General features: G+C 38.2%; 1 protein-coding gene across 3 annotated transcripts in view; it reads right to left on the bottom strand.

Annotated features, from left to right (window-relative positions):
- The window catches only part of GMPS (guanine monophosphate synthase), a 78,562-nt gene that overhangs the window by 20,711 nt on the left and 34,881 nt on the right, over nt 1–22,970 (bottom strand). For all 3 annotated transcript variants that reach the window (XM_021069704.1, XM_013982155.2, XM_021069705.1), the window contains exons 6-11: nt 13,688–13,881; nt 12,980–13,145; nt 5,195–5,346; nt 4,244–4,417; nt 1,949–2,054; nt 396–511 (exon numbers count right to left, since the gene is read on the bottom strand). In XM_021069704.1, coding sequence (XP_020925363.1) covers nt 396–511; nt 1,949–2,054; nt 4,244–4,417; nt 5,195–5,346; nt 12,980–13,145; nt 13,688–13,881 — 908 coding nt within the window. The remainder of the gene's footprint in view (nt 1–395; nt 512–1,948; nt 2,055–4,243; nt 4,418–5,194; nt 5,347–12,979; nt 13,146–13,687; nt 13,882–22,970) is intronic.

Here is a 22,970-nt window from a genome sequence, read left to right as displayed (position 1 = left end):
CACAGTGGAAACAAATCCGACTAGAAACCATGAGGTTGTGGGTTCGATCCCTGGCCTTGCTCAGTGGGTTAAGGATCTGGCGTTGCCATGAGCTGTGGTGTAGGTCAAAGATGAAGCTCAGATCTGGCATTGCTGTGGCTGTGGCATAGGCCAGCAGCTGTAGCTCTGATTAGCCTAGGAACCTCTATATGCTGTGGGTGTGGCCCTAAAAAGCAAAAAAATTAAAAAAATAAAATTTTTAAAAAAGGTTAAATTACTCTGAATTTCAAATAATGAAACCATAATGAATTCATTGTAAATACCAGAGTACAACACTGTAAATAGCATTCAACTCCTTGTACTGACTATGTCTGTTTAAAGTGTTTATAACATATAAATTCAATGTAAATTAGTACCTTTTTAACACTTGCAGAAAAATCAGCTACTATTTTCAAAATATTGTTGGTTTCAGGAAAATCCTTACAAATATAAGGTTCTTCAGCACATATAACCCTTATTGCCAGGCCAGGACCTAAAAAGAAGAGCAGCAATGGTATTTAATGTAAAAGTTATGTTTAATTTAAAACTTTAATTTTAAAAAAGCCTCAAAGTATATTATTATCATTATTTTTATTTTTTGTCTTTTTGGTCTTTTAGGGCCAATGATATATGGAGGTGCCCAGGCTAGGGGTCAAATAGGAGCTATAGCCGCCGGCCTACGCCAGAACCACAGCAACTCGGGATCCGAGCTGAGTCTGTGACCTACACCACAGCTCAAGGCAACACTGGATCCTTAACCCACTGAGCAAGGCCAGGGATCGAACCAGCAACCTCATGGATGCTAATCGGGTTTGTTAACCACTGAGCCATAATGGGAACTCTTCAAAGTACACTATTTATTAATATTTACTAAAAACATATTATCGGAGTTCTCATCATGGCTCAGTGGTTAACGAATCCGACTAGGAACTATGAGGTTGCAGGTTCGATCCCTGGCCTTGCTCAGTGGGTTAAGGATCCGGCATTGCTGTGAGCTGTGGTGTAGGTCACAAACAAGGCTCAGATCCCGAGTTGCTGTAGCTTTGGCATAGGCTGGCGGCTACAACTCCGCTTGGACCCCTAGCCTGGGAACCTCCATATGCCACAGGAGCGGCCCAAGAAAATGGCAAAAAAAAGACCAAAAAAAAAAAAAAAATACTATCTAGGAGTTCCTGCTATGACACAGTAGTTAACAAACCCAGGTCACTGGGTTAAGAATCCATGAGCTGTGGTATAGGTTGCAGATTGGCTCAGCTTTTATGTTGTTGTGGCTATGGCTGTGACATAGGCTAGCAGCTGCAGCTCTGATTCAACTCCTAGCCCAGAAACCTCCATATTCTTCAAGTACAGCCCGAAAAAGCAAAAAAAAAAATAAAAAATATATATATATATCTTGGTTTTCTCATCTGATGGCAACATTCATGCCAATCCTAAGGATGGTACATTTAAATATATATACAAATAATGGATATTTATTCAAAGAAATATATACAACAGGCACTGAAAATAACTTTTATTCCCTACCTAGCCTTTCCTTTGCTTCAACTAAGATATTTCCTAAGATGATAAATTTCTTCAAAAACCATCTGGGATTTCCCCTTGAGGCACAATGGAAACAAATCCTACTAGTATCCATGAGGATGCTGGTTTGATCCCTGGCCTCACTCAGCAGGTCGGGGATCCATCGTTGCCATGAGCTATGGTGTAGGTTACAAATGCGGCTCAGATCCCAAGTTGCTGTGGCATAGGCTGGCAGCTGTAGCTCTGACTCAACCCCTAGCCCGGGAACTTCCACCGGCCCTAAAGTGCGGCCCTAAAAAGCAAAACAAAAAAAAAAAAAAGCAAAACAAAAAAAACCACCAAAACTGCCTAAATTGAGTTTTCTTCGATATGAAGACCTAATGACAAATTAAACAGAACTGGGTTTTACCTGGAAATGGATGTCTAGAAACTAACTCTTCTGGAAGTCCAAGTTCTCTGCCTAAGATTCTTACTTCATCTTTATGAAAATCTTTCAGAGGTTCTATTACTTTTCCCTAGAGGGAAGAAAAAAGCCCAGTTAATGCAAATTATAACCAAAATGACATGAAAAACAAAGAGTAACAAATAACTGGCTTTTTTTTTCTGTTGCTCTTAGCTTTAAAAGATGAAATTTAAAAAAAATATTTTTAAAATATTTCTTCCTACGTGCTTCTCTAAAGTAATTAGATGAGTATTTTAGTGATCTTCATATTTCTCTTTGAAACGCATTTTAAACATAAACCTCTTAAGTAGAAATAAATCAAAGCAAACCTACCCACCCATCTCTGATCTAGTTCTTATTGTAATACGAGGCAATTAGAAAACATCATACTAATGCTTAAAAATTAACTCTCCAGGAGTTCCCGTCATGGTGCAGTGGTTAACGAATCCGACTAGGAACCATGAGGTTGCGGGTTCGGTCCCTGCCCTTGCTCAGTGGGTTAACGATCTGGCGTTGCCGTGAGCTGTGGTGTAGGTTGCAGACTCGGCTTGGATCCCGAGTTGCTGTGGCTCTGGCGTAGGCCCGTGGCTACAGCTCCGATTCTACCCCTAGCCTGGGAACCTCCATATGCCGCAGGAGCGGCCCAAGAAATAGCAACAACAACAACAACAAAAAGACAAAAAAAAAAAAAAAAAAAAAAAAAAAAATTAACTCTCCAAATAATAACATCAAGAAAGTAAAAAAACAACCCACAAATGGCAAATCATGTATCTAATAAAGGAATTGTAACCAGACTATATAAAGATCACTCACAATTCAATAATAAAAAGATAAATAAGCCAATTAAAAGACGGGCAAAAGGAGTTCCTGCCGTGGCTCAGTGGAAACGAATCTGATTAGTATCCATGAGGACGCAGGTTTGATCCCTGGCCTTACTAAGCTCGTTAAGGATCCAGCGTTGCCATGAGCTGTGGTGTAAGTCACAGACGCAGCTCAGATCTGGCGTTGCTGTGACGTAGGCCGGTAGCTACAGCTCCGATTTGACCCCAAGACTTGCAACCTCCATGTGCCATAGCAGAGGCCCTAAAAAGTGGATGGGGTGGGGTGCGGCAAAGGATCTGAATAGACATTTCTCCAAAGAAGATACACAAATGGCCAATAACCTCATAAAAGATGGCTGACATCATTAGCTATAAGGGAAACACAAATCAAAGCCACAATGAGATACCTATCACTTCACATTCATTAGACTGCTTACAAAAGGACAGGTAATTCACACCCATTAGAATGGGTACTCTCAAAAAAAGGAAAGAAACAAAAAACTCAGAAAATAATAAATGCTGGGCAAGATGTGGAGAAATTAGATGCTTTGAGCACAGCTGATGGAACTGTAATATGGTATACCTGCTATGGAAACATTAAAGAGGTCCTTCAAAAAATTAAAAATAAAACTTCTATTATGATTCAGAAATCTCACCTCCTGCTATATATCCAAAAGAATTCAAAGTAGGGGCTCCAAGAGATATTTGCAGACCCATGTTCACAGAAGCACAACTCACAACAGAAAGTAGAGGCAAATGTCCATCGGCAGATAATTAATTAAAAGTGTGTATCAGAATTCCCGTTGTGGCTAAGTGGTTAACAAATCTGACTAAGAACCATGAGGTTTCAGGTTCAATCCCTGGCCTTGCTCAGTGACTTAAGGATCCGGCATTACTGTGAGCTGTGGTGTAGGTTGCAGACGAGGCTTGGATCCCAAGTTGCTGTGGCTCTGGCGAAGGCCCCAGCTACAGCTCTGATGAGACTCCTAGCCTGGGAATCTCCATATGCCACGGGTGCGGCCCTCAAAAAAGCAAAAAGACAAAAAACAAAAACAAACCATGTATGTACATACAATAGAATACTATTCAGCTTAAAAAGGAAGGAAATCCTGTTACATTTTACAACATAGATAAACCCTGAGGACCTATACTAAGTGAAATAAGTCGTCACAAAAAGACAAGTACTGTATGATTTCATTTAAAGCAGCCATATTCGTTGACTATTTTACAGAAAATAGAATAGTATGTTACCAGGGGTTGGTAAGAGGGAGAAAAGATTAGCTGTTGTTCAGTAGGTAAAGAGTTTCAGTTTTACAAAATGAAAAAGTTAGAGAGATCTGTTTCACAGCAATACAAGTAACACTACTGAACTGTATATTTAAAAATGATTAAGGAGGGAAGAGGGGGGAGGCCTTATGGGAAAATTCTCATAAGCTTTTACCTCCTCTCTCAACTTTCTGATAAGCTCTGTGTCGTTGTGATGGGTTTTGATGAGTTCAGCTTTGCCACTTGCAACAAGGGATGCACTTTCAATTAGATCAGGCCGTAATGTACCTTGGGCAAGGAAAACCTCCTCTGGTTTCAAGTTCATTTCTCCAATTACTTCATTGGCAATCTATAATCAACAGGAATAAAACAGCCTTTTAAGAGATGAGTTTCTTAAAAAACAACAAAATTTTATGTTTTCAGCTATACTTTCAGCAAAATTTCTCAAGTCCTTTTTCAACATTGATCAGGAGATGAAATCTACCAACCCCCTAAATAAATTGTTTTAAGAATATATGCATAAAATGATTGTAAAAGGTATGCATATATTCAAAAGGTATCAAAAGCCTAAAAAACTAGCCACAGAAATACCCGAAGAACTAAAATCTAATACCAACTAAAAACACCTTTTTTAGTTAACATACAGTGTTCTGTTAATTTCTGCTGTAAAGTCTTTCAGTTAAACATATATACTCTTTAAATATTCTTTTCCATTATAGTTGAATACAGTTCTCTGTGCTATACAGTAGGACATTGTTACATCTGCTAAATCCAACTTTCCACTCTATTCCTCCCACAACCCCAAGTCTCTTCTCCTTGTCCATGGGTCTGTTTCTGTTTTGCAGACAGGTTCATTTGTGCCTTATTTTAGATTCCACATGTGATATCCTATGGGGACAAAACCTATTCTTAAGCAGTTAAAACAACAGCATGACAACACAAGTACACGTTTTTAAAAACATAAAACAGTTTATACTAGTCAATATAACAGCAATATACAGTAAAACACTTAGCCAACAAAACAATCAAAATTAGTTACAAAATTTGGTTATTTGGTACAATGACAAGAAAAAAAAACTAAAATTCACATCAAAAATAGTATATATTGAAGATATTTAAAAGGTACCTTAACAAAAGTATCCCCAATGATTTTTCTTTTCTCCTCAGGACTCGTAGTCATATTTAAAGTTTTGCTAATTCTTTTTCGTGGAGTTCTGTCTTCATCTGATATTGGTAGAGTTGTTGTTCCATTGTAGAAAGAATGAGCAGCATTTATCACTGGGAAAGAGGAAGGAAGTATGTTTTAAAAAGGTTTTTGGAAATCATAAATAATAGACCAAACTACAAAAAGAAAACCTAGATGGATTCTCTTCTCCCCTTAATTTGCCTGTATTTCCAAAACTACCAATAAATTATGACCGACAGAATCCATACACAAGCACTCATTAAATTTTGTTCCTTAGAGAATCCTATGGCATTTAATGATCTAGGGCTATAATATCTAATTATATTAACTGATTTCCCTCTTTTCTGTGTTTCACCAGAACAACAAACAAAAGCCCCAGCAAGAACCCCAAGGGAATCAAGGCAATGGTACATATACAATGATCGAAGTCCTCAGAACTGTACTTTGACCGGTCTCTTGAAAAAGTGATGTATGAACATATATTTAGCAATCTTTGGCTGTCCTCTTAAGGAGCAAAGTATTTAAAAACTAAGACCTCTATCTGATAATAAGAACAACTGGTGGGCTTCACTGTAAGATATCAGGGCAGGTGGCTAGTTCACTGGAAGACCACCAGTGAATGCGTAAGTCTTTCTCTTAAGCTGGTCAATTACCCAGAGAAGACACCTCCAATTTTCTGCTTATCAGCATTCTGACAGTTGAAAGTATCAGCATTCTGATAAGTGAAAGCAGAAATGACAAGAGGGATGGAGATGCAACTCAGTACAATAAGGTTTTTACTTGATTCTACTGTTTTTAATGTAGAATCTTTCTTTCATCTTCAACTATGCATAATATTGATACACCCAGTCCAAAGCCTCTCTTGTTTAGCCTAGAATGGATAGGGAATAAACCCATGCTGAGGAGAGCAATAGCAGTTGCTTTTTTAAAGAAAATGTATGTACTTCTCGGATTTTTAACCCATTTGTTTTAGGCTCACCCAGTGAACAGTCTCATCAGGAAGCCAATGTTTCCAACTCTGGAGCCTCCACAGAAGTCTTGCTTTCTTCCCTCATCCCCCAACCCAAGTCCTCCATTTTACTGTCAGTTAAAAGGGATAGATGAGGGGTTTTGTGGAGACGAAACTTACAATTTAGGGGAGAAGGATCAAGATGGCAGAGGAGTAAGACATTGCACTCACCTTCTCCCACAAACACATCAAAAAAACACATCTAGGTAGTTCCTGTTGTGGCACAGCAGAAACAAATCCAACTAGGAACCATGAGGTTGCAGGTTCGATCTCTGGCCTTGCTCTGTGGGTTACAGATCCAGCAATGCTGTAAGCTGTGGTATACATCACAGATGCAGCTCGGATCTGGCGTTGCTATGGCTGGGGTGTACGCCCACAGCTACAGCTCCGATTCGACCCCTAGCCTGGGAACCTCCATATGCCACAGGTGCAGCCCTAAAAAGACAAAAACAAAAAAACAAAACAAAAAAAAAACCCTCACACCTACATGTTAAACAATTCACACAGAATATCTAGTGAACAAAGGCAGAAGAACTTAAACCTCCACAAAGGGCAAGAAACTCTCAATATAACTGGGTAAAACAAAAGAAAAAAAGAAAGAGAGAGAGAAAAGAAATCAGGATAGGATAGGACTAGCATTCCTGAGAGAGAGCTGTGAAAAAGGAATGGAACCCACACCTGGGAAGCCACCTAATGGATGAGAAGATCAGCTGAGACAGAGGGACATCAAAGTCGCCGAGAAAAGCACAGCAGCTGGACTGAGGGCATAATTAGAGTGAGAGCCACACACATCATCTACACCACTGCCCCGGACACCACATCCTGAGATGCTCGGGGCAAGGGCTGGGCATTGAGACTCAGGCTTCAGAGGTCAGTCCTAGGGAAAGGATTAGGGTTGGCTGTGTAGGGACAGCCTGAGGGGCTAAGGAGCGGTGTGCCTCAGGCTTGAGAGCAGTGAGCTATGGACTGGGGAGTGGGACAGGTCCTTGCTGCTGTTAAGAGCCCAGCAACCAGGCATTGAATACTAGCCCTAACCACTGCTTCCTTCTCCCTGAAAACACACTTGGCACCCTGGGGATAACAGCCTGCTCACACTGAAGAGACAGAAAATATTCAAACTCCCTCACCAAAAATAAATTGTAATCCCCCACAAAATACAAAGGAGTGCTCTTGCATAGACATAGCCCTCCAAAACTACAGTTTGGTTTCCCGAAACTCACAGAAAAAGAAAAACATAAGACGAAGAAGCTCAGAAACCATTCCCAGTTAAAGGAACAGAATTCACATGAAGCAGCAAACAATCAAACACATCTCTGCAGTCTAACAGACATTGAGTTTGAAAGGGAGACTGTGAAAATACTGAAGGAATTAAGGCTGAATACCAAGGAATTAAGAACAGATATTAAGAGTAATACCGATTCCTTCAGAAAGGAATTAGAAAATATGAGGAACATAGAAAAATTAGAATATTCATTTGAAAAGGCGCAAACTGAGCTAAAGGCACTAAAGAGCACAATGAATAATGCAGAAGAAGGAATGAGTGACTTGGAAGACAGAACAACGGAAATCACACAATCAGGACAGCAGACAGAAAACCAAATGAAAAACATGAAGGCAATAAAAGAGATCTACGGGATAGTATAAAGCGGGCCAATCTATGCATAATAGGAATTCCAGAAGGAGAAGAAAAAGAATAGGGGATTGAAAATATATTTGAAGAAATTATGTCTAAAAACTTTCCAAAACTGATATCAAGATACAGGACGCACAGATGGCCCCAAACAAGTTGAACCCAAATAGGCCCACACCAAGACACATCATAATAAAAATGGCAAAAGTTAAAAATAGAAGATTCTAAAAGGCAGCAAGAGAGAAACAAATCGTTAATTATAAGGGAACCCCCATAAGGCTATCAGCTGAATTCTCTGCAGAAACATTACAGGCCAGAAGAGAGTGGCAAGATATATTCAAAGTTCTAAAAGGAAAAAATTTAGAGCCTAGAATACTCTACCCAGCAAGAATACTATTTAAAATAGAGGGAAAAATAAACAATTTCTCAAACAAACAAAAAAAGCTAAAAGAGTACAGCAATACAAAACAAATTCTAAAAGAAGTACTGAAAGGGTTTTCCTAAATAAAAAAAGAAGAAGAAATAGGAAAGAGGAAATCACAATAGGAAAGCGATCACTTAAAGAAGCCAGCATACAGATCTAAAAGGGAAAAAAAAACAAAACCAAAAACTACTGTAAAAGTGACGATAAACACAAGGAACAGCAAAAGGACAAACATGAAGATGTTTTAAAAGGACTTCAAAAATCACAGAATGTGGGGAAGGAAAGTAAGAAAATCTAGACTTTTTTTTTTTTTTTTTTTTTTTTAATACTGTGTTTGAGGAGTTACTATCATGGTGCAGTGGAAATGAATCCAACTAGGAACCATGAGGTTTCGGGTTTGAGTCCTGGCCTTGCTCAGTGGGTTAAGGATCCGGTGTTACCATGAGCTGTGGTATAGGTTGCAGACACAGCTCAGATCTGGCATCTGGTATAGGCTGGTGACTACAGCTCCAATTAGACCCCTAGCCTGGGAATCTCCATATGCCATGGGTGCAGCCCTAGAAAGACAAAATAATAACAATAATAATGTGTTTGAGCCTATAAGACTATCAGGCTAAAGCAAGCAGATATAGGAAGGGGTTAACATACTTAAAAAAAAGGGCAACCTCAAATCAAAACCAAACCTTACATTCACAAAAAAACAAAAAAAAAAAAAGCATGTGAGCATAAAACAACTGGATATTATGCAACCAAAAATAGAAAGGAACAAAGGAGAAACATAGAACCAACTGGGAAACAAGGTTAAAATAGCAATAAATACATATCTATCAATAATTACTTTAAATGTCAATGGACTAAATGCTTCAATCAAAAGAAACAGAGTAGCAAACTGGATAAAAAAACAAAAACCTACAATCTGCTGTCTACAAAAGAATGAACTTAGGGCAAAAGACACATATAGACTGAAAGTGAGGGGATGGGAAAAGATATTTCATGCCAATGGACAAGAAAGCAGGAGCTGCAATACTCGTATCAGACAAAATACTTTAAAATGAAGTCCATAAGAAAGACAAAGAAGGACAGTATTTAATGGTAAAAGAATTCAGTCAAGAAGAGGATATTACAATTGTCAATACACATGCCCCTAATATAGGAGCACACAGATACCACCAACAAATACTAACAGACATAAAAGAAGAAATGATTGGGAATATAATAGTAGGAGACTTTTTAACACACCACTCACATCAATGGACAGATCCTTTAGACCTAATAATCAATGAGGCAACAGAGATCCTAAATGAAAAGTTAACACTCCATTGACATTTTCAGGACATTACATCCAAAAAAATCAGAATATACATTCTTCTCAAGTGCACATGGAACATTTTCAAGGATCAATCACATACTGGAGCACAAAACTAACCTCAACAAATTTAAGAGTATAGAAGTTATTTCAAATATCTTCTCTGACCACAATGGCATGAAACTAGAAATCAACCACAGGTAAAGAAATGAGAAAAAACTAATTATGTGGAGACTAAATAACATGGTACTAAAAAAAAAAAAACCAATGGGTCAATGAGGAAATCAAGAAGGAAATTAAAAAAAATACCTCGAGACAAATGATAATGAAGACACATCCATTCAAAATCTATGGGATGCCAAAAAAGCAATACTCAGAGGGAAATTCATAGCTATACAGGCCTTTCTCAAAAAATAAGAAAAAACTCAAATTGACAACTTAACCCACCACCTAAATGAATTAGAAAAAGAACGACAAACAAAACCTAAAGACAGCAGAAAGAAGGAAATCATAAAGATCAAAGAGGAAATCAATAAAACAGATTCAAAAAACAATAGGAAAAAAATCAATAAAACCAAGAGCTGGTTCTTTGAAAAGGTAAACAAAATTGACAAACCTCTGGCTAGACTCACCAAGAAAAGGAGAGAAAAAAACCAAATATACAAAATAAGAAATGAAAAAGGAGAAATCTCAATGGATACTGCAGAAATACAAAAAACCATAAGAGAATACTATGAACAATTACATGCCAACAAATTTAACAATCTAGAAGAAATGGACAACTTTCTAGAGACTTACAGCCTGCCAAAACTGAACCAAGAAGAAATGGATCAACTGAACAAACTGATCACTAGAAATGAAATTGAATATGTCATAAAAACACTCCCCCAAAATAAAAGTCCAGGACCAGATGGCTTCATAGGTGAATTCTACCAAAGAGGAACTTACATCCATCCTCCTTAAACTTTTCCAAAAGGTTGAAGAAGGAACACTCCCAAAGACATTCTATGACACTACCATCACCCTAATTCAAAACCAAAGATACTACCAAAAAAGGAAAGTATAGGTCAATATCATTGATGAATATAGACACAAAAATTCTCAACAAAATTTTAGCCAACCAAATCCAACAACATATAAAAAAGATCATACACCGCAACCAGGTGGGATTCATCCCAGGTTCACAAGGATGGTTCAACATACACAAATCAATCAACATCATATACCACATTAACAAAAGAAAAGTCAAAAACCACATGATCATCTCAATAGATGCAGAAAAACGCATTTGGCAAAGTAAACATCCATTCATGATAAAAACTCTTACCAAAGTGGGTATAGAGGGAACATACCTTAACATAATAATAGCCATTTATGACAAACCCATAGCAAATATAATACTCAATGGAGAAAAGCTGGAAGCCTTCCCACTAAAATCTGAAACAAGATAAGGATGTCCTCTCTCACCACTTTTATTCAACATAGTATTGGAAGTCCTAGCCACAATCCCACAAACAAAAGAAACAATGTATCCAAATGGGAAGAGAAGAGGTAAAACTGTCACTGTGTATAGGTGACATTGATACTATATAGAAAACACTAAGGACTCAACCCAAATACTACTTGAGCTGATCAACGAATTCAGAAAAATAGCAGGGTATAAGATTAACATTCAGAAATCAGTCGCATTTCTTTATACTAACAATGAAATATTAGAAAAGTAATACAAAAATACACCCCCAAAAATTAAATACCTGGGAATAAACCTGACCAAAGAGGTGAAAGACTTATATGCTGAGAACTATAAAATATTAATCAAGGAAATTAAAGATTCAAAGAAATGGAAGTGGGATGGACTGGGAATCTGGGGTTAACAGATGCAAACTATTGCCTTTGGAATGGATAAGCAGAGATGTTGCAGTATAGCACTGGGAACTGTATCTAGTCATGTATGATGGAGCATGACAATGTGAGAAAAACAATGTATGTTTTTATGAGTGACTGGGTCACCCTGCTGTACAGCAGAAAATTGACAGAACACTGTAAACCAGCTATGATGAAAAAAATAAAAATCATTCAAAAAAAATAACAATTTGGAGGCTCCTTTCAAGACAAAGGATAACAAATCATGCCCTCCCCCCTTTTCCTTTGTTGGCTACAACTGCAGCATATGGAAGTTGCCAGGCTAGGTCTGAATCAAGGCTGCAGCTGAGGCCTACGCCACAGCCATGCCGACATTAAATCTGAGCTTCATCTGCTACCTACGCATAACTTGTGGCAACACCAGATCCTTAACCTACTGAATAAGGCCAGAGATCAAACCGATATCCTTACAGAGACCATGTCAGGCCCTTAACCTGCTGAGCCACAATGGAACTCCCACAAATTGCCCTTTTTTAAACCACAAGTTAATACTAGTATGGCTAACAAGAACTGAAGTATACCCAGATACAAATGCACATTACGTGTACATATAGCACTAAACCCAATCTAAATGTATCCCCACTCAACTTTTCTTAACCTAATCCTCAAATGCCTGCAGCCACTTCAAAAACCACTGAAAAAAGAGCAAGAGTTTAAAAGCAAAATAAAATAAACTAAATTAACCACAAATTATTAAAAAAAATCTTACTTGCAAATTTCATAAAATGTATGATCATGAGAAGACACTACTACAGTCCTTCCCTAGATTTTAGAAAAGGCTTGGCTAGTGAGGAGTCCTGAAATTTAATCTTCATTAGCTTGTCAGAGAAAATCTGCATTGTCCATCTGCTTTCCACTTCACACATTTTGTTGAAACCATTAGACTGCTATCACCGCCTCTCTATTCCTAACCCTTGTGGCCTGAACCATTATTTTAGTGACGTTTCAAAAGGATAAAGGGAGAGGCTCATATGTCATGTTTAACTACAAGTCCTCATTTTATGGTGAACCTTTTGGCATCAATTCCAATTAAATCAATTAATATGCAGTTTCTATAATTAAACTACTGACTCAATTTCACTATAATTATTGACTACATCTTGTTTTTAAAAAGAATAAAAGATCCATAAATGTAAATGAAGGTAAGGCCTCTTAGGCCTTATTTACCTTAAGATAAATGGAAAAGAATGGTAGTTGGAAATGGTAGCTAACTGATCTATATATAACATCAGCAGTAATCAACAGTTTTAAAATTTATACTAGGATCCCTCTTGAACAAGAAGTAATTATAATGCAAAAATAAAAAACATTTTCAATAATAAGCTTATTAGGAAAATTGTACTTGCTAAGACAATGTGCTCTCTTAACCACAGGCTAGATTTGATGAAACAAGCCCTAACATGTAAATTAACTTTTCTGGAGTTCATCAATACCTTTGACTTGAATTCCAAGCTTTTTGAGGGCCTCTTCAACAGACTGACTTTCTCTTTTTCTCATAAAGCCATTATCGATGTGCACAGCAATGACTTGATCTTGGTTCAAAGCACGATTCAACAAAGCTGTACAAACTGTTGAATCTACTCCACCACTGAGTAAAACCTACAGGGTGACATGAAGACAAAAATTAAATTGAGTAGAATAAGGAAAAAGCTGCAAAACTTAAATCACTACCTAAAAACACTGTATCAAAGTTAAGTGTGGTAACTGAAAAAAAAGCACTCTAAAACAGTGCAACTCCAAAAAAAAAAAAAAAACGGAGTTCCCGTCGTGGCACAGTGGTTAACGAATCCGACTAGGAACCATGAAGTTGCGGGTTCGGTCCCTGCCCTTGCTCAGTGGGTTGCCATGAGCTGTGGTGTAGGTTGCAGACGCAGCTCGGATCCCGTGTTGCTGTGGCTCTGGCATAGGCCAGTGGCTACAGGTCCGATTAGACCCCTAGCCTGGGAACCTCCATATGCCGCGGGAGCGGCCCAAAGAAATAGCAAAAAGACAAAAAACAAAAACAAAAAAACATAAAACAGTGCAACTCACAGAGCACATGATCACCCAGTCAGAACTTAAGGGTTATGCTGGTGAAGCCTTAACTCTGAATTCTAACATCATTAACATAAATTTATAGATTTTTAGACATAACTGCTCACCAAAACTTTGGATGTGCCCACTCTCTCTTTGATCTCTCGAATACACTCAAGTTCTCTGTTCTGCACAGTGAAAGTCCCACTGCATCCAGCTATATCATAGAGGAAGTTCTTCAGTATTACTTTCCCATTTTCTGTAAGGCCAACTTCAGGGTGGAACTGCACTCCATATAATTTTTTAGATTCATTTGCTATACCTTTATAGAAAAAATAATCACAAATTAAAATTTTTTTTCACATTGAAAAGACTCAACCAGCACAACATTGTGTATCAACTATACTTTTTTAACAAAAAGAAAAAAGAAAAAAGGAAAGACTCTACCAATACCCATAGTAGTTCCTTACAATTTCTTCTTCTATAAATGTGAAAACTGATATAAATTAGTGGATTTTTAGCTATGGGGGAAAAAACACAAATAAAAATTACATTGCCGGAGTTTCCATTGTGGCCCAGCAGAAACGGATCTGACTAGTATCCACGAGGATGCAGGTTCAATCCCTGGCCTCGCTCAGTGGGTTAAGGATCTGGTGTTGCTGTGGTGTAGGCCAGCGGCTACAGCTCCTATTTGACCCCTAGCCTGGGAACCTCCATGTGCCACAGATGCAGCCCTAAAAAATAAATAAATAAATAAATAAATAAAATTACATTGCCACAATTCAGCTTTATAAAGATCTTCCCTTATACAGCAATTAAAGAACTATATGACAATGAAATAAGTCCTACAGAGACTACTGTACAGTACTCTCACTTTTCCATCCAGGTTACTGCAATTGTCCATTTAATGCGATGATAATCAATTTTGGTTCTCAGTCCCATATGCTTTTCACATGTGATGTGCAGCTACCAATTTTGCCACCAATTTTCTATATTAGGAAATCTTCATGCATTAAACTTATCAGAATATTCTAAATGCTTCTTTCTTGGATACTATTAACTTACAAATATAAGTTTGTGACAAATTACCAACTATAAAGCAGCAGATGTTAGGCTAGATATTTTACTTGTACATGTTATTACCCCTATCTGTGACTGAGATATCAAGATACTTGCCTGAGCCCCCAGCTAGTTAAGTAGTTAAATCAGGTCTATCAGGCTCCCACAATTATACACATTCTAGTATACCAGGGAACCTCACACTTTCTTTAGCCTCACACTTGGCTTCTAGGAGACCATTCTCTTGGTTAATTTTGTTTTTATTTTTAATTTTTGTCTTTTTAGGGCCACACCCTCAGCATACACGTTACCAGGCTAGGGGTCCAATTGGAGCTACAGCTGCCAGCCTATGCCACAGCCACAGCAACACCAGATCCGAGCCACATCTGCAACCTACACCACAGCTCACAGCAATGCTAGATCCTTAACCTGCTGGGGGATCACACCTGAAACCTCATGGTTCCTAGTCTGATTCATTTCCACTGTGCCACAACAGGAACTCGTCTTGGTTCATTTTTTTATTTCACTGTCTGCTTCTTCTGAACCTTCTTTGTTGATTCCTCATCTCATCCATCTCTACACATGAAAGTCACCCAGTACTCACCCCTGAAATTCCTTCTGTATACATTCTGAATGATCCTTAATTCTCATAACCTTAAATTCTACCCATATGCTGGTATACCCTGCAATTTATTCCTCCAGCTATTTTTTCTTCTATAGTCCTGACTCAAATATACAACTGCCTATTCATACCTTCACTTCAATGTTTAATAAAAAATCTTGAATTTAATATACAACTCCAAACTTCTACATTCTTTCACATCAGGTAAATAGAAACTTCATCCTTCTGGTTGCTCAGGCTGAAACACTTGGGAAGTTAAAACTCGACTCTACCCTCTCTTTTCCACTCCACATGCAATCCAACAGCAAACCCTTTGTCTCTGCCTTCAAAACATATCGGAATCCAATCTAACTTTTGGTTCCCCATCCAGTATACATAAGAAACTAGAAGATACTGCTCTGCCCTAACAAGTAAAAAACATTCTCCAGAATAAATCACATTTGGCCCCAAACGGAATCATAATAAATTCAAGAAGACTGAAATTATAATCAAGCATCTTTTCTGACCACAATGGTACAAAACTAGAAATCATTACAAGAAGAAAACTGGAAAATTCGCAAATAAGTGAAGATTAAACAACATGATTCTGAAAAACCAATGGGTCAAAGAAGGAATCAAAAGAAAAATCTTTTTAAATCTTGAAACAAATAAAAATGGAAACAAAACAACCAAAACACACGGGATATGGCAAAAGATGTTCTAAGAGGGAAGTTAACAAAGTTAAGTGCCCACATCAAGAAAAAAATAGACTTTGGGAGTTCCCATTGTGGCTCAGAGGTAACAAACCCGACTAGTATTCATGAGGATGCAGGTTTGATAGCTGGCCTCACTTAGTGTGTTAAGGATCTAGCACTACCGTGAGCTGTGGTGCAGGTTGCAGACGTGGGTTGGATCCCGTGTTGCTGTAGCCTGCATTGCTGTGGCTGTGGTGTAGGCCAGCAGCTGCCACTCAGATTCTACCCCAGTCCAGGAACTTCCATAAGTCACAACTGCGGCCTTAAAAAGCAAAAAGAAAGAAAAAGCATACCTTAAGCAACTTTTGTGCCTCAAGGAACCAGAGAAAAACAAAGTAAGCCCAAAGTTAACATAAGAATGGAAATTACAATTATAGAGGAGAAACAAATGAAATGGTTTCATCTTTTTTATCTTCATTTTAGCTTGAGCTGGTTTCTTAAAAAGATAAACAAAATCAACAAACCATAGCCAGACTTAACACCCCCCAAAAAGAGAAAGGACTTGAAATTAGAAATATAAGAGGAGACATTACAATTGATGCCCCACAAATACTATGAACAATTACATGGCAACGAACTGGACAACCTGGAAAAAAAATGGATAAATTCCTGGAAATGTGATCTATCAGAACTAAATTATGAAGAAATAAAAAATTTGAGGAGTTCCCGTCGTGGCGCAGTGGTTAACGAATCCGACTAGGAACCATGAGGTTGCGGGTTCGATCCCTGCCCTTGCTCAATGGGTTAACGATCCAGCGTTGCCGTGAGCTGTGGTGTAGGTTGCAGACGCGGCTCGGATCCCGCATTGCTCTGGCTCTGGAGTAGGCCGGTGGCTACAGCTCCGATTCAACCCCTAGCCTGGGAACCTCCATATGGGGCGGGAGCGGCCCAAGAAATACCAACAATAACAACAACAACAACAACAAAAAAGACAAAAGAAAAAAAAAAAAATTTGAACTGACTCAAGAGACTGAATTAATAATCATACACCTCCCAAAAGGTTGCAGGATCAGATGGCTTCAGTGAATTCTACCAAACATTTAAATAAGAACTAATATCAACTCTTATTTAAAAAAAAATTTTTTAAAAAGGGAGTTCCCGTCCTGGCGCAGCTGAAACGAATCCGACTAGGAACCATGAGGTTGTGGGTTCGACCCCTGGCCTCACTCAGTGGGTTAAGGATCTGGCGTTGCCATGAGCTGTGGTTTAGGTCACAGACGAGGCTCATATCTGGCATTGCTGTGGCTCTTGCGTAGGCCAGCAGCTGTAGCTCCAATTAGACCCCTAGCCTGGGAACCTCCATATGCAGTGGGTGTGGCCCTAAAAAGACCAAAAAAAAAAAAAAAGAGAGAGAGAGATTAAAAAAAAAAAGAGGAAGGAACATTTCCAAACTCATTCTATGAGGCTAGCAATACCCTGATATCAAAGCCAGACAAGAAAAGAAAACTATAGGCCAGAACTTCTGATAAATATAGTTGCAAATATCCTCAATAATATATTAGCAAACCAGGAGTTCCTGGTACAGAGGAAACAAATCCAACTAGGAATCATGAGGTTGCAGGTTCGATCCCTGGCCTCACTCAATAGATTAAAGATCCGGCATTGCTGTGAGGTATGGTGTAGGTTGCAGGTGTGGCTCAGATCTGATGTTGCTATGGCTGTGGCTGGCAGCTCTAGCTCCATTTCAACCCCTAGCCTGGGAATCTCTATATGTCATGGGTATGGCCCTAAAAAACAAAATAATAATAATAATATATTAGCAAACCAAATAGAATGCATTAAAAAAGATAATATACTATAATGAAGTGGGATTGACTCCAGGGATACAGGGATGGTTCAATATTTGCCAATCAGTGTGATACACATTAGCAAAATAAAGAATAAAAATAAGGTCATTTCAATAGATGCAGGAAAGTTCAAACTGGGTAAAGAAGGAATGTACCTCAACATAATAAAGCCCATATACAACAAGCCCACAACTAACATCATACTCAATGGTGAAAAGCTTTTCTTCTTATATTGGAAACAAGACAAGGATGCCCACTCTCACCACTTTTTTTTATTCAACACAGTACTGGAAGTCCTAGCCAAACTAGCCAGGCAAGAAAAAAGAAATAAAAGTCATCCAAATTTGAAATGAAAAAGTATAACTGTCTGTTTGCAGATGACATGGCATTATATCTAGGAAGCCCTAAAAACTCCACCAAAACACTGTTAAAACTAACAAATTATTTCAGCAAGGTTGCATGAAAGAAAATTAACACAGAAAAAATAAATTGTGTATATACCAACACAAACTATCAGGAGGAGAAATTAAGACAACATTCCCATCAAAATCCAAAAGAATAAAACACTTAGGAATAAATTTAACCAAAAAGGTGAAAGATCTATAAACTGAACACCATAAGACCCTGATGAAAGAAACTGAAGAATGCACATATAAAAAGATATTCCATTTCATGCATTAGAAGAATTAATACTGGAGTTCCTGTCGTGGCTCAGTGATTAACGAATCCAACTAGGAATCATGAGGTTGCAGGTTAGATCCCTGGCCTCCCTCAGTGGGCTAAGGATCCAGCATTGCCATGAGGTGTGGTGTAGGTCTCAGAGGTGGCTTGGACCCCGCATTGCTGTGGCTCTGGTGTAGGCTGGCAGCTACAGCTCCAATTAGACCCCTAGCCTGGGAACCTCCATATGCTGTAGGAGCAGCCCTAGAAAAGGCAAAAAGACAAAAAGATTAAAAAAAAAAGAAGAAGAATTAACACTGTTAACATATCAAGTCTACCCAAAGTAATCTATAGATTCAATTCAATCTCTATCAAAATTCCAATGGCGCTTTCACAAAAATAGAAAAAAACAATCCTAAAGTGTGTATGGAACTACAATAGACCCAAAATAACCAAAGCAATCTTAAGAGAGAACAACAAGGCTAAAAACATCACATTTTCTCATTTCAAACTATATTACAAAGCCATAGTCATAAAAACAGTATGGCAGAGTTCCTTCATGGCTCAGCAGTTAACAAACCTAACTAGCATCCATGAGAATTCGGGTTGCATCCCTGGCCTCGATCAGTGGGTTAAAGATCTGGTGTTGCCATAAGCTGTGGTGTAGGTTGCAGACATGGCTTGGACCCCGCATTGCTGTGGCTCTGGTGTAGGCTGGCAGCTACAGCTCCAATTAGACCCCTAGCCTGGGAACCTCCATATGCTGTAGGAGCAGCCCTAGAAAAGGCAAAAAGACAAAAAGATTAAAAAAAAAAGAAGAAGAATTAACACTGTTAACATATCAAGTCTACCCAAAGTAATCTATAGATTCAATTCAATCTCTATCAAAATTCCAATGGCGCTTTCACAAAAATAGAAAAAAACAATCCTAAAGTGTGTATGGAACTACAATAGACCCAAAATAACCAAAGCAATCTTAAGAGAGAACAACAAAGCTAAAAACATCACATTTTCTCATTTCAAACTATATTACAAAGCCATAGTCATAAAAACAGTATGGCAGAGTTCCTTCATGGCTCAGCAGTTAACAAACCTAACTAGCATCCATGAGAATTCGGGTTGCATCCCTGGCCTCGATCAGTGGGTTAAAGATCTGGTGTTGCCATAAGCTGTGGTGTAGGTCACAGTTGCAGCTCAGATTCTGCAATGCTGTGGCTGTGGTTGTGGCTGTAGTGTAGGCTGGAAGCTATAGCTCCAATTCAACCCCAAGCCTGGGAACTTCCATAAAAAGACACACACACCAATGCAACAGAATCAAGGGCCCATGAATAAACCCACAAATACATGGTCAATTAATTTATGACAAGGGGGCCTAGAATACATAACAGATAGTCCCTTAAATAAAAGTTGTAGGAAAAACTAGACAGCCACACACAAAAGAATAAAACTGGACCCCTATCTTAAATAATACTCAAAATTCAACTCAAAATGGATTAAAGCCTGTAACATAAAACCTTAAATCATAGAGAGCCAGAGAACCAGAGAACCTAAATGTTGCAATTCTCATTTAAAAAAAAGAAAAAAAAAAGGAATGTATATATGTATGACTGTTTCACTTTGCTGTACAGCATAAACTGGCACATTATAAAGCAATGACACTTTCATAAAAAAATTTTTTTTTTTAAGGTAAATGGATAGGAGTTCCCCGGAGGCTCAGTGGATTAAGGATATGGCATTGTTACTATTATAGCATGGGTTCAATCCCTGACCCAGGAACTTCTGCATGCCCAGGCATATCAGGGAAGGGGGAGGAGTAAATAGATAGTTGCAAACTATTATATAAAGAATGGATAAACATCAAGGTCCTACTGTATAACTAAGGAAACTATATTCAATATCCTGTAATAAACCATAATGGAAAAAAATATGGGAGTTCCCATTGAGGCTTAGCCAGTTAAGAACCTGACTAGTATCCATGAGGATGCAGGTTCAATCCCTGGCCTTATTTAGTAGGTTAAAGGATCCAGCATTGCTGCAAGCCAGCCTCACATATAAGGCTCAGATCTGGTGTTGCTGTGGCTGTGGTATAGCGTGTACACCTACAATTAGACCCCTAGCCCAGGAACCTCCATATGCCACAGGTACAGCCTTAAAAAGACAAAAAGAAAGAAAGAAAAGAATATGTACACACACATTACTGAATCACTTTGCTGTACACCAAAAACTAACAAAACATTGTAAACCAATTATACTTCAATAAAATAAACTTTTAAAAAAGTAACTGGATAGGGAGTTCCCGTCATGGCACAGTGGTTAACGAATCTGACTAGGAACCATGAGGTTTCAGGTTCGATCTCTGCCCTTGCTCAGTGGGTTAAGGACCCGGCGTTGCCGTCAGCTGTGGTATAGGTCGAAGACGTGGCTCCGAGCCTGCGTTGCTGTGGCTGTGGTGTAGGCCGGCAGCTACAGCTCCGATTAGACCCCTAGGCTGGGAACCTCCATGTGCCACAGGTGTGGCTCTAGAAAAAGGCAAAAAGACAAAAAAAAAAGTAACTGGATAACGATATGTCATATTAACACTAAATCTTAAGACAGCATGAATAGCTAATAATGTCAGACAAAGCCAAGAAAAGTTACCAAGGATAAACAAGCGCATATATATAACAAAAAAGGGGTCCATTCTTAAAGAAGACATAATAATCCCTAGTGTGTATGCACCTAAAAATAGAGTATCAAAACACAAGAGGAAAAAAACCAATAGAATTATAGGGAGAAATACATGAATCCATTACTGCAGGTGGATACTTCAACATCCCTCTGTCAGAAATAGAGCCAGCAGGCAGAAAAATCAGTAAGGACATAGACGCAATCAACTAAGATATAATGGACATCTATAGACTATTTCATCCAACAACAGCAGAACACACATTCTTTTCAAGCTCACATGATATAGTCATCAAATTAAATGATATTCTGGTCATAAAACATAGCTCAAAATTTTTTAAAAATAGGAATCTCATAATATTTGCTTCAGACTACAATGGAGTTAAACTAAAAATCTGTAACAGAAGACAGGTAGAAAATCCCCAAATACTTAGAATAAACAAACAGTTCTAAATAAGAAAACGGATTTAAAAAAAAAAAGAATCTTGAGAAATTAAACATTATTTTGAGCTAAATGAAAAAAACTTTTCAAAATTTGTGTAATACATAGAAAACAGTGCTTAGAAATTTATACCACTGAGTGCATACAATAGAAAAGAAGATTTAAAATCAATCATCTAAGCTTCTACCTTAGGCAACTGGAAAAAAAAAAAAAAAAGCAAAACCAAAGGAGAAAACATTGAGACAGAAATCAATAAAATTGAAAATAGGAAGTCGATAAGGAAAAAAATAGGAGTTTCCGTTGTGGCTCAGTGGTAATCAACCCGACTAGTACCCATGAGGGCATGGGTTCAATCCCTGGCCTCGATCAGTGGGTTAAGGATCTGGCATTGCTGTGAGCTGTGGTATAGACTGCAGACGCGGCTCGGATCCAGCATTGCTGTGGCCGTGGCCAGCAGCTACAGCTCCAATTAGACCCCTAGCCTGGGAACTTCTATCCACTGCAGATGCAGCCCTAAAAAGACAAAAAAAAAAAAAAGTAATACAAAGGAAAAAATAAAACCCAAAAGCTAGTTCTTTGAAAAGATCAATAGAAACAATAAGCCTTTAGCCAGGCTAAGAAAGAGGCGCAAATTACTAATATCAAAAATGAAAAGAGGGATATCACCTGAGATCCCCTGGACATTAAAAGAATACTATGAATTCTATATCCAAAAATTTTATAACCTGGATGATATGGACCAGTTCTTTGAAAGATACAATCTGCCAAAACTTACACAAGAAACAGATAATCTGAATAGGCCTAGTATCTATGAAAGAACACTAATTAGCAATTAATAATCTTCTAAAACAGAAAGCACCAGGCCCAGATGTGTTCCCTGGTTCATTCTGCCAAATACTTACGGAAGAAATATAACCAATTCTCTATAATCTGTTTCAGAAAACAGAACAGAGGGGATATTTCCTAACTCATTCTATGAGGCCAGCATTACCCTAATAGCAAAACCAAAGACATTACAAGAAAAGGAAACTAAAGACCAATATTTCCCATGAATATGGATGCAAAAATCCTCAAGGAAATATTAGCAAATTGAAAAAAATTAGCAAACTGAAATAATGCGTAAAAAGAATTATACACCATGACCAAGTGGGATTTATCTCAGGTTGCAAGGCTGTTTTGACATTCAAAAAACAATTAATGCAATCCACCATATCACTAGGCTAAAGAAAAATTACATGGAGTTCCCGCTGTGGTGGAGCAGAAACGGAAACAAATCCGACTAGGAACCATGAGGTTGCAGTTAAATCCCTGGCCTTGATCAGTGGGTTAAGGATCGAGTTGTGGTGTAGGTCGCAGATGCAGTTCAGATCTGGCGTTGCTGTGGCTCTGACGTAGGATGGCAGCTATAGCTGGCATAGACCCCTAGCTTGGGAAGCTCCATGT

Source organism: Sus scrofa, chromosome 13, assembly GCF_000003025.6.
Source record: "Sus scrofa isolate TJ Tabasco breed Duroc chromosome 13, Sscrofa11.1, whole genome shotgun sequence".
Taxonomy (NCBI): domain Eukaryota; kingdom Metazoa; phylum Chordata; class Mammalia; order Artiodactyla; family Suidae; genus Sus; species Sus scrofa.
This window is presented reverse-complemented; position numbering and strand designations above follow the sequence as displayed.